The sequence below is a fragment of the Filicampus tigris genome, chromosome 10 (genome assembly GCF_054856515.1).
Source record: "Filicampus tigris isolate MCC_2025a chromosome 10, RoL_Ftig_1.0, whole genome shotgun sequence".
Classification (NCBI taxonomy): domain Eukaryota; kingdom Metazoa; phylum Chordata; class Actinopteri; order Syngnathiformes; family Syngnathidae; genus Filicampus; species Filicampus tigris.
The window spans coordinates 9,957,649-9,968,980 of record NC_141226.1 but is presented as its reverse complement, the minus strand read 5'-3'; the positions used below and the strand labels follow the sequence as shown (position 1 = coordinate 9,968,980).

General features: G+C 39.1%; 1 protein-coding gene across 1 annotated transcript; it reads left to right on the top strand.

Annotated features, from left to right (window-relative positions):
- The first annotated feature begins 469 nt into the window (after nt 1–469).
- Nucleotides 470–8,747, top strand: grk7a (G protein-coupled receptor kinase 7a). The gene is made up of 4 exons (XM_086043497.1): nt 470–1,258; nt 2,462–2,917; nt 4,406–4,686; nt 5,885–8,747. Exons 1-4 carry the CDS (start codon nt 662–664, stop codon nt 6,222–6,224), a joined length of 1,674 nt encoding a protein of 557 aa, XP_085899623.1. The 5' UTR covers nt 470–661; the 3' UTR covers nt 6,225–8,747.
- Nucleotides 8,748–11,332: the final 2,585 nt, after the last annotated feature.

Sequence of the window (11,332 nt, the reverse complement as noted above, 5' to 3'; positions counted from 1 at the left end):
TGAAGGTTTCGTGTTCTGATGAGCAGTGTTGTGTTTTTGCCAAACATACCTTTTCAGAATTCTGGCTAAAGCGTTCAACCCGGAATATTTTCCACATGTGTCTGGGGGATTTTGTAATGGTCAAAACGACACCCAAATCTAAACAGAGTTAAGACCATTCAGAGATTCTCCCACCCCTTTCAAACAATATATTCGACCTGTAATTGGTTGTTCAATTTTCCTATTGTCAGTCAAGAAAATTATGTCACAACAAATAAATAACTACAATTGAAAAAGTTAGTGCACCGTCAAGGATCCCTGCTAGTGACTGCTGGACATCATGAACAGATATAGAGGGCCGCAAAGCTTCTTAGGACATAGCCCGCTTACGATTCCCTTTCTGTGCCCAGCATCCTCAAATAGACCACACAAAGATACTTAAGCCAAAATCCCTCCCTGGTATTTAATTCTAAATGAGTAATTACTGGGTGTGTCAGTGTGTCTTAGGTTTGCAGGTAGGTTGGGTGAAGGAGCTCATTCTTTCACTGGCTTTTGAGAGTCCCGCAACCCGAGACCCGTGCATCCTCAGACACACTGCACCGGTTGCAAGAGGGTTTCCCTTGGGTGTTGCTGAAGAAGCCAGTGGTGTAAGAGGGGGGGCCAACCACATACAGCCGGCAAGATGTGTGACATGGGGGGACTGGATAACCTGGTGGCCAACACGGCCTACCTCAAAGCCCAGGGTGGTGATGACAAGGAGATGAAAAAGCGCCGTCGGAGCTTGTCTCTGCCGAAGTCAGAGCAATGTGCTGCAGCACGATCCTCCATCGATAAGGACTTTGTATCAATCTGTGAACGGCAGCCCATTGGCAAGACGTTTTTCCGTCAGTTCCTGGCAAATAATGCCCAGTATAAGCTCGCCGCTGATTTCTTAGATGAGCTTTACGACTGGGATCTGGCTGAAGGTGCAGTAAAAGACAAGTCGCGTCAGAACATCATCAACAAGTATTGCAAAGCTGACTCCAAGAACTTCTTGTCCTTTCTCACTGGGGAGGCTGCTGACAAATGCAAAGCTGTGACCGATTCCACCTTCAATGAGGTGATGAAAGACAAAGTCCAGGAAGGCGTGAGAGATTTTTTGAAGGCAAAACCCTTCACAGACTACCAGTCCAGTCCATTCTTTGATAAATTTCTCCAGTGGAAGGAGTATGAGAAGCAGCCCATCAGTGAGAAGTACTTCTATGAGTTCAGGACTCTGGGAAAAGGTGGCTTTGGTGAGGTAAGACTGGATCTTCTTGACACATTGTCAGTGTGTTTGACAAAATGACGGCTTAAAATTCTTAGACTACTTGAATATGATCCTCAACAAGATAAAAAAAAAAACGTGCAATATTTCTATAACTGTAATTATGTTGACATGAACGTTTTTAATGGGAGTAGAAATATTAAGCAATACATCACTGACATTACACTAACATACAGGAACTTGTTTTCATCAAACCATGAGGCACTCACAAACCTAATGGTTCAATTTTAGAAAGCATAGTTTTCAGTATGAATGGCGCATGATCAAGAAGTGAGTTTTGGGGAATCCCTTTACTGACTACTGAACGTAATGTATAAAATAGTTTTGGAGAAAGTAGAAAGCACTTATATTAATCAAAGTACTCAACACACATCTACTGAGAGCAGTACACATTTTTAATATAAAACAAATGTATAATAATAAAGTGTTAAATGTGTGAGGAGGTTGTTTAAATGACAAACTCAAATTTGAAAGCTTGCTCTTGAAATACTGCAACTGAAATGCTTAAATGTGATATTTGGGATTTAAACGACACACTGTAAGTTGTTGATGGCTAATGCTAAATTGCGCTAAATTGGAAGCAACTGTGCTGTTATGCCGCTTGAACGACACAAGATGAAGTACAGATCCTTGGGGAACGCCTTTATTTATTCAGTATCATGCTGAGTGAACTTTTTGGCAATAGGACTTGCTGTGCAAATAAAGATAAAAGAAGTGTCAGAAGGTTCTGAGGGCATTGATTTGTTTGCAGCGTTCTGGTTGTTGAAGACATTTCACCTCTCAATAGCCTAAATGAGAGATGTGTGGATTACTACTACGGCTGAACCCATTATCTGCATCAAGTGTACACCGTTATTTTTATCTTAAAGAACAGCTTCTGTGTTGAAACATTTCAGAAAAATCTGCCACATGTGTTGTAAGCTTGTAAATGAGCAGGTTGACTTCTTGAATCTATAAAGTCCCTCTCCCGTGTGAACTGTAGTTTTAGACTAAATGTAAGTGTAGTTGGGGACACTAAGTCACGGAATTTAGGTGAAAAAGGACTATTTGTATCCTCGAGCTAAGGTGCATTTAAGGAAATGCAAAACGCCCATGATCAATGCAGTTGTAGTTGAAGGTTGCTTCTGAGGAAACTGGGAATTAGAATCCAACCGTTCACTTGATACTTTTTTGCAGGTATGTGCCGTCCAGGTGAAAAACACAGGCCAGATGTACGCCTGCAAGAAGTTGTGTAAAAAGCGACTGAAGAAGAAGGGCGGTGAGAAGATGGCCCTTTTGGAGAAAAAGATCTTGGAGAAGGTCAACAGTCTTTTTCTGGTCAACTTGGGCTACGCTTATGACACCAAGACCCACTTGTGCCTTGTCATGACCTTGATGAATGGAGGAGACCTCAAGTACCACATCTACAATATCGGTTATGACGGCAAGGGCGTGGACAAGGGCATTGAGATGAAGCGCATCATTCACTACACGGCCCAGATCACCACCGGTATTCTTCACCTGCATGCCATGGATATCATTTATCGTGACATGAAGCCTGAGAACGTGTTGTTGGACAGCGTCGGCCAATGTCGACTTTCAGATTTGGGCCTGGCCATCGAGATTGCCCCGGGCAAAACGGTCTCTCAGATGGTGAGTAGAGCCACTCATAGCAGTTACTACTATTTCTGCTTTTTTTGAACACAAATCCAGTCTCACTGCAAATTGCGAGAGAGCCCAAACTGAAGGAATGGCTACACTCGTAACTGCTAAATGACTATTAACAAACAGCACCTAAATTCCGGTGCTCAGGTATCATTAGGTAAGGCAGGGTATGATTAGCTTGTCACTAAAACTGAACGCGTGTTCCAGGGCAGGTTGACAATCTTGGTGGGCTTTTCACTGTAAATCCGGACAGGGATTACAGGACTGCTTAAAGACCTGTGTAAATGAGTGTCTCTGTTGTATTCATTATGCAACTCATCCTTTTGTGATCAGATTATAGCCCAGTCAGTTTAGGGGCATCTTGGAATATCTTTCAAGAAGTACATAATGGTTTGCCACTGTGTTGCGGCCCTCCATGTGCTTACCATGGCCCCTGAAAATCTTTCACTTCTAACTAGTTAAAGCTTTTCTTTTTTTGATTATGTAAAAAATGTGACGGTTTAGTAAACAACTGGTAAAGTCCTTACCCTTCTTCTGACAGAGGCAAACTCAGCGTTTTCCTCATTTTTGGATTTCCAAACTACGCATGGCCCGAAAGATGATCAGTTCTGAAACGAGGTATCTTTAGGCGTTTTACTTGCTGTAGCAAGGAGTAAACCCTCGGCTCTTTTGAACGTCCAGTAATCTCATTATCCAGTTCTGTGATGCTCCTCAACCAGCTAAAGTGACTGCACTAACCTCCTATGGCAAGGCTGGCTTTGGTCCCCCTAATCCTCTTAACGGGCATTATACAGTCTGTCGCTGATCAGATTGACAGAAAAGTTATAGTAGAAGTTTTCAGGCAAGGTGACTTTAAGTTTATCGTAAGTGAGTTGACTCCAGGTGTGAGTTTAATCATCTCTTATCTATTACTCTTTCAATAGATACACAAAACAACTTCAAAAGAAGTTGATAATAATGCTTGAAATGAATGCTGCATAGCATATTACACTTGGTTTTTGGCTTTTAGTATCTTTCCAGCTATAGTCGGATAGTTTTGGCTGATTCCCTGCTGGACTATTGCAGTGATGTTCAATTGCATAAATATTTCACCAGAGGCTACGCGTTGCCTGTTTCGTGTTCCACCTCATGGTTCCCAGCAACCCCGAAATGGTTGGTAGGTATGTAAGAGGTAGAAGAACTCTGTCAGCATGTAGACGCACATGACTCTTGACAGGTAGTAGGCTTAGCATTAGGATTAAGCTCCTGGTTCGAGACTGCAGGTCAGGTCATGCAGGATGATGGGAGGAGGGGGTGGATGACACAGGTGCTGGCGAAGAGTCACTAAGCTAAAGGTGAAAGTGAACATGGCACTCGAGCTCTTTGAAGGCCACGCATCCTAGTTGGATAGTTTATTTGTGAATATCCTAAGTCCCGATCATCCTTCATGTTCCTTATATCTATGAAATATACCTTTCCCCTGTCTTCCTTCCACAGGCTGGTACTGGAGCATACATGGCCCCAGAGCTTCTGAGCAAAACTCCATACAGGACGTCAGTGGACTGGTGGGCGCTGGGCTGCAGCATCTACGAGATGGTGGCTGGCTACACGCCTTTCAAAGGGCCTGAAAGTAAAAAGGAGAAGGTGGAGAAGGAGGAAGTACAACGTCGTATTCTCAACGAGGAGCCCAAGTGGGAGCACAAGTGTTTCGATGCCACCACAAAGGACATCATCCAGCTGTTCCTCAAGAAGAAAATGGATGAGCGTCTTGGCATGAAGTAAGTTACTGTCGAAGAGTGATTCACAATCACATTAATCGGTGGAAATTATTCAATTGAACTTAGTTAGTCCCAAAATGACGGATAGATAGATGGATAGATAGATAGATAGATAGATAGATAGATAGATAGATAGATAGATAGATAGATAGATAGATAGATAGATAGATAGATAGATAGATAGATAGATGGACGGATAGATGGATGGATGGACGGATAGATAGATGGATGGATGGATGGATGGATGGAAGGACGGACAGATAGGTAGATAGATGGATAGATTCCACTGTTTGGGAATCACGTCTTTGAACACATTTAAATTTATGAAAACATACTTTTTGTTTAGACACACACTGTAAATGTTTTTGAAAACAGAAAAATGCATAATAATTAATGAATAAAACACATAAAAAATGTTTAGCTCTCCGAGTATCACCATCATGACAAGCATCAAAATATAGTAATTAATAGCCCTATGTATTAATCAAAACGAGGCAAAGGTTTTATCCCTAAAAAGTATATCGCTGGCATCTTGCAGAAGCTTTGCATATGCAAAACCATCATTTTTCAGGAAAACAAAAAAATGGCTTGTTTATGGCATGTTTGTTTCACTAAATTCCTTCACCATAGAGATCAGCCATTTTTTTCAATACTATGGATTGGTCAATAATTTTGAAAAATAATAGACCCACATTGGGACTGACCAATAGTTTGATTTGTAAAAAAATATGAAATTGAGCCAATTTGGAAATTTCACAAGGTTTCAACTAGTGATGGGAAAATGAAGCTTCGAATTTTGAGTCATGAACCAGTTGTTGACTCCTCTAGATGGCGCTCTCTGTTCAACATTGGGTTGGAAGCACACTGACTTGCCAATTCCTAAACCCCTTTATTTAAACCAACAGTGCAATCAATAGGAGTCAGAAAATACAACTAGTTCATGAAGCAAATTTGAAGCTTAATTTCCCCATCACTAGTTTCAAACTGATGCCAGAGATATGTCACATTATTGTAAGCCACTGTAACATTATGCCCCATTTTCAACATTAACAATTGCACGTAAATATCGGAAAAACAAAACAAGAACTATACTTATAATGAATTAATTTCAAATACATTGCACGGACACACAAAAGCAATGACCTGAATGTTTAAAAAAAAAAAAGTACATTCCTTTCCTTTTCCTTGTCCCTTTTAGAGACAACTTGGAGGATCCCAGGAAGCATCCATGGTTCAAGAGCATAAACTTTGCCCGCCTAGAGGCCGGCCTGGTGGCGCCCCCGTGGACACCAAAGCCCAACGTGGTCTACGCCAAGGACACAGACGACATCGCCGAGTTCTCCGAAATCAAAGGCATCGAGTTTGATGCCAAGGATGACAAATTCTTCAAGGAGTTCAGCACAGGCGCCGTGCCAATCCAATGGCAGCAGGAGATGATCGAAACGGGACTGTTCGACGAGCTCAACGATCCCAACAGGAAAGAGGGCAGCGGAGATGCGGATGATGAAAAGAAGTCTGGTACTTGTATATTGCTCTAAGAGGACTCCTTGTTCAATTTAAAATCATGTGTACACTTTTAACATTTTCAAATATGTGTCATTTTCAGGAAAATAACTAAGCTGTTATGTTAATATTCATTGTCTCATCTAAGGATGAGCTCTACTGGACCTGAGGCAACGGAATGACGATCTAACTAATACAGTGTTTGCCCACGATTTGCATCGGTTAGAAACAGAGACATGTTGCCAGTAATGAAAATCTGTAACCCCAAAAAGTTTGTAATTGGCTATAGATAAAACAAGATGGCAGCAAAGCAGTTTTCCCAATTAGACAACTCCTGGCTAAATGAAGGAAAGGAAGGTTTTTTTTTGTATAGCCGTATTCATACACAAGATGAATCTGTGCTTTACAGAGCCAAATACCTTTAAAAACAAGATTAAATGAAAAGATAAAAATGACAATAAGCCCCGACTTAAAAGCAGGATGAATGAAAAGAGAATAAGTAAAATGAAAAAATCCATCCATCCATAAGCATGATGGTGAAATGATAATTTAGATTTATGACAACAAAAGAGTGAACAATTAAGTATATTCATAGAGAGTGTAAAGGTCTTGTATATCAATAACCCAATAGCATAATTGCCTAAGTCATTTTTAACTTACTGTCACAAGATCAATAAAAATTGCCAATGTGCTTTTTTCTTTGTTTTTGTATCTTGTTAGTCATACGGATTATGGTAATCTGCAAAGGTTGAATCGAGGCAACTGAACTAATCTTGTCGGTTGTATTTTTCATGTTATTTGAAAATGTTCAAAAATTACATAGGCAATTATGTTTAGGATTATTTTTAGGTCCAGGACTGTAATAATTTCAAATCTATTCTTTTCACATGGTCAGCGTAAAGATTCTATTACCGGTGTATTGTGGTCCAGTTTCCGATTACCAGTAATAAGGCGAGCTGCAGTATTGTGGAGCAGTTGTTGCTATTGAGTTGATTTGTTTGTTTAAGATCCTGTCCTCACTTAAACATACATCCTTGGCACCAATATGTCAAAACCTGGCACCTGAGCAATATTTTAATATTAGACATGGCTTTGACTTGAACACTGAAAGAGCAACTAGGTGACTCCTTCAGTGAATAACGTAAGATAGGTTCCCCAAAACAATCTGCGAATGCCGAACCACGAATATGCGGGGTTCACTGTATCTGTAATTGTGTCAACCTCGAAGTCTTTACATCGTTAAAATGTAAAAAAAAAACAACAACTGTCACATAAATATTAAAATACTTCACCAAAAAATAATCACTTTGAATACAGTCATAGCAGAGGTGGCAAAAGTACTCACATTCTGTACTTAGGCAGAAAGACAGATACTTGTGCGAAGACAAAAAAAGACCAGTAACAGTAGAAGTACTGTTCCACTCATTTTCTTAAGTTTCATTTAATTTGTATACAATACCCGTTTTGATAACTAGCGTTGTGAAATGTCCAAAAATGTTAAATTAGTTAATGATGACACCTGAAAAAATATATAACTTTATTTATTTTTTTTTCAAATTAGACAAAGAATTTTTGAACGTCAGATACTAGCTAGTGGATTTTAAGCAACATCAAACACTTTGCTTAAAACGGAAGTCAACGCAAACATTTTTTTTTTCAAGAATATGTTCTATGCAAGCCCACTAGTTGAAACAGGGCATTCTGATAAATATTGCGTTTGTGGAATAAGTGTTAATCCACTCGTTTTTAGCCATCTCTGGGAGCAACCATCTTGTCTTCTGTCGACTGAAAATGACATCACAACTGATCACAACGACCAATCACGGCTCAGATTCAGAAAACAGGTCAGCTGTGATTGGTCGTTGTGAGCAGTTGTGATGTCATTTTCAGTGGACAGAAATGACAAAATGGCCGCCCCCAGAGATGGCTAAAAACGAGTGCATTTTGCTGCTTAATTTATATTCCACAAACGCAAAATGAATCAGAATGCTGTGTTTCAACTAGTGGGCCTGCTGGAAACATATTCTTGAAAAAAATATGTTTGGGTTGACTTCCGCTTTAAATAAGGCCATGCATAGGGAATATTTTGCTTCTCCGAATCTGTTGCATTTCACATTCCGCCTTATATAGAAAAAAACAAGATCTGAAATTATTCAGAATCTTAACGCGGTTGACTTTATTTCTCTCTTTTTTACATCGTCAACCTCGGAGGTCGAAATAAGTAACCAGCCTATTTTGGCAAAGTGAGCAATCAAAGTAAATACGTCTGTTTTCAAATGTTGAGAGAAAAAGTTGTCAGAAAATGTTTAAAAGTTCTCAAGCATACCTGAAAAGTCCAATTTGTACTTTTTTACTCCACCACTAAAACCTAGACATAATTACGGATGTTCTGGTAGACGTCAAAGTTGAAGCATTCCCTGGCATGCCATCATAAGGACACACACCATGACAAGTGCTTTTTAACTACTGTAGTTGGAGTGCAGTTCAATATTAAACCTCTGACCTCTTTGTTGAACCTTCTCTGAAAGCAAAAAAAAAAAAAAAGTGTAAATATTGTACATAGAGTACATCTATATATCTTTACAGTATATCTATATACCCTGAGTAAGGAGCAGTGTAAGTGGTTTAGTACCTCCTATGTTGGTGCTATGAGGCAAATCAACTAAATAAAAGTAAAGTGTATGGACTCTATTGTACCCGAGAATGGGGTGGGAAGGAATGATGAATTCCAATTCTGGAATGTTCTGTTCTGTGCGAATAACTCAAACCAGATGCTGAGAAGATATCCATCCGCGGCATTGTTCACAGTCTCAAGAGAATTGGGTAAGCAAAAATACCACAAGATTGATCATTATAATTACAATTACAACTAAATGCTGACAAATTCTCCCGAGAGCAGGCTGTGCTATTTCAAGGGAGTATGAATGTTTCTCAGGGTAATTATTTTGCTGAAGGTTTTTGACATTCCTCAATTTTGAGCTTGAGTTTTTACAATTAATGTTGAAAGGTTAAATGTACGTATTTGTAAATATAACACGAGAGAAGTTTTAACATGATACGTAGGAGACAGACGTAAGGCTGAAATTTCATTAAATAAAGTGCAAAATGTCTTTTAAAATGTGTGTTGTCTGTTCTTGTAGGTCAGAGTGGTCCCGACGTTTTGACACAGAAAAATAGAAGTACGGGGGAACTTATCTTGTTTTTATGAAATACGCTTAAATAAATTCAGTATTCTCAAAGTCAAGATAATGCAAAGCAGTTAAATGCCATTAGTGACATAGTATAGTTGTATGCTTTTGTTATTTTAAACAGTTATTTAAAAAGTACTGAGTAAAAAAAAAAAAAAAAACTTGTTTTCAGAAAATGTTCAAATATGACTTTACTACAAAACCTTAGTTATTCATGACAAAACAAAAAGATCTCATACTTACTTTGTTACATTTAAAAATTGTAATTGTAATATTAAAATGTATTTACAACTTGTAAAAAGTGACATTTTATTATTATTATTTGTATTTACTTTTTTACATTGGCAAATAAGTGGTTTGGAGAATGACTGAATGAATGAAATAATAAAGAGTGTGGCATCATGAAACATATATTACTTCCTCCCCTAGTTCAACTCCCATGGCCCTTACCAAATAGTTAAACCTGATCATATCAGTTTCATGACTCCAGTTGGACTCCCTGGCTTCGTCTCTGCTTCAGGCATGCACCGCTTGGCAAGTTCAACTCTTAGCTGATAACGGGATAACCCGTGTTATCCTTTTGCCTTCTTTGTGTAAATCATCCTCAAATCCTTTAAGGGTCTAAAGCATCCCCATGCAACTGCCAGGAGGTCCATCTGTGGAGAAAGCAGATTAAAAGTAAAAAGAAGTAAGTACAGTATAGTATGATATGTGTATTTGTTATAAATGACTTACAATGCCATCTAAAGCAGGAAAAAGATTCATTTGACAGAAAACGTCTTATGCTTAAAATGACTACGGTCAAATTTTGTGCATACTGATGAATTTTAATGGGTACAAGGCCGTCAATATTGGTGCTAGAATCTGCATTTGTTGGTAAAACAGCGGTGGGCAACTCCGGTCCTTGAGGTCCGCTATCCTGCATGTTTTAGATGCTTCCCTCCAACACACCTGATTCAATGATCAGTTCATCAGAAAGCTCTGCAGAAGCCTGAGAATGATCCTGAACATGATCTCCTTTTGTCTCACAGTCTATTTTTAGAAAGCAAGGGGTAGGAAGGTCAAATATCTGTTTTCAGATGTACGGAGTAAAAAGTAATCAGAAAAATAAATACGCAACGTATACAGATACCTGCAAAAATCAACACAACTACAGTAACAATTGTTCGTGGTTATATCACGCCACCGAAAGACATGTAGCACAATTTGCAGAATCAGCTTGTCATAAGACAATTTGTTAGTGCTGTACATTTAATGGAATTAATTAACCGTCACTACCACCAATGAATATGGGTCAATGTGTTAATATACCGTAGTCTTGCTCATTAAGCTAGGGGGCGCGCATGGGAGGAAACCAATTTTGACTCTAGCGGCCTCATGTGGCAGCAAAGGCACAACAATCATATTAGTCGCCATAGTAGTGTCTCACTAGTGTGTTCATTTGAGGCTTCTTGTGCAATGTGTGCAACTGTTTCCATTATGGTTGCAATTGTGAAAAATAACGAATGAATGAATTTTCTAATTAACGTAAATACATGAGATAATAACATCGTGAAGTCCCCATACTGTATTTAAAATGTTGCTATTGCTAAACGTTTTGGTCCCAATAGTCCATATGTAGAACCTCCTTTTCCTTTGTTTCTTTGCTCCTTTTTCTTCCTTTCAATTGTCTTCATTTCTTTTCATTCCCTCCTTCTTCCCCCTGAACTTCTTTCCCTTCTTCCTTCATTAATTTCTTCTTTCCTTCATTCTTTTCTTCTTTCAATCCTTAACTTTCCCCCTCGTTCCCTTAAATCCCTTCATTTTCCGCATTTCTGTCCTTCCTTTCCCTTTTCCACCCTTGCTTCCCTCCTTCCCTTTCACACCATCCTTGTTTACAGTCCTTCTTGCCTTTAAAGCGGAAGTCAACCCAAACATTTTTTTTTCAAGAATATTTTCCCAGCAGGCCCACTAGT

Bases quoted from the DNA above. Each gene is read 5' to 3' on its own strand.
- grk7a (XM_086043497.1), top strand. From the start codon at position 662: ATGTGTGACATGGGGGGACTGGATAACCTGGTGGCCAACACGGCCTAC. The intron at 1,259-2,461 runs GTAAGACTGGAT...ACTTTTTTGCAG, and splicing joins GAAAAGGTGGCTTTGGTGAG to GTATGTGCCGTCCAGGTGAA. The intron at 4,687-5,884 runs GTAAGTTACTGT...TGTCCCTTTTAG, and splicing joins GATGAGCGTCTTGGCATGAA to AGACAACTTGGAGGATCCCA.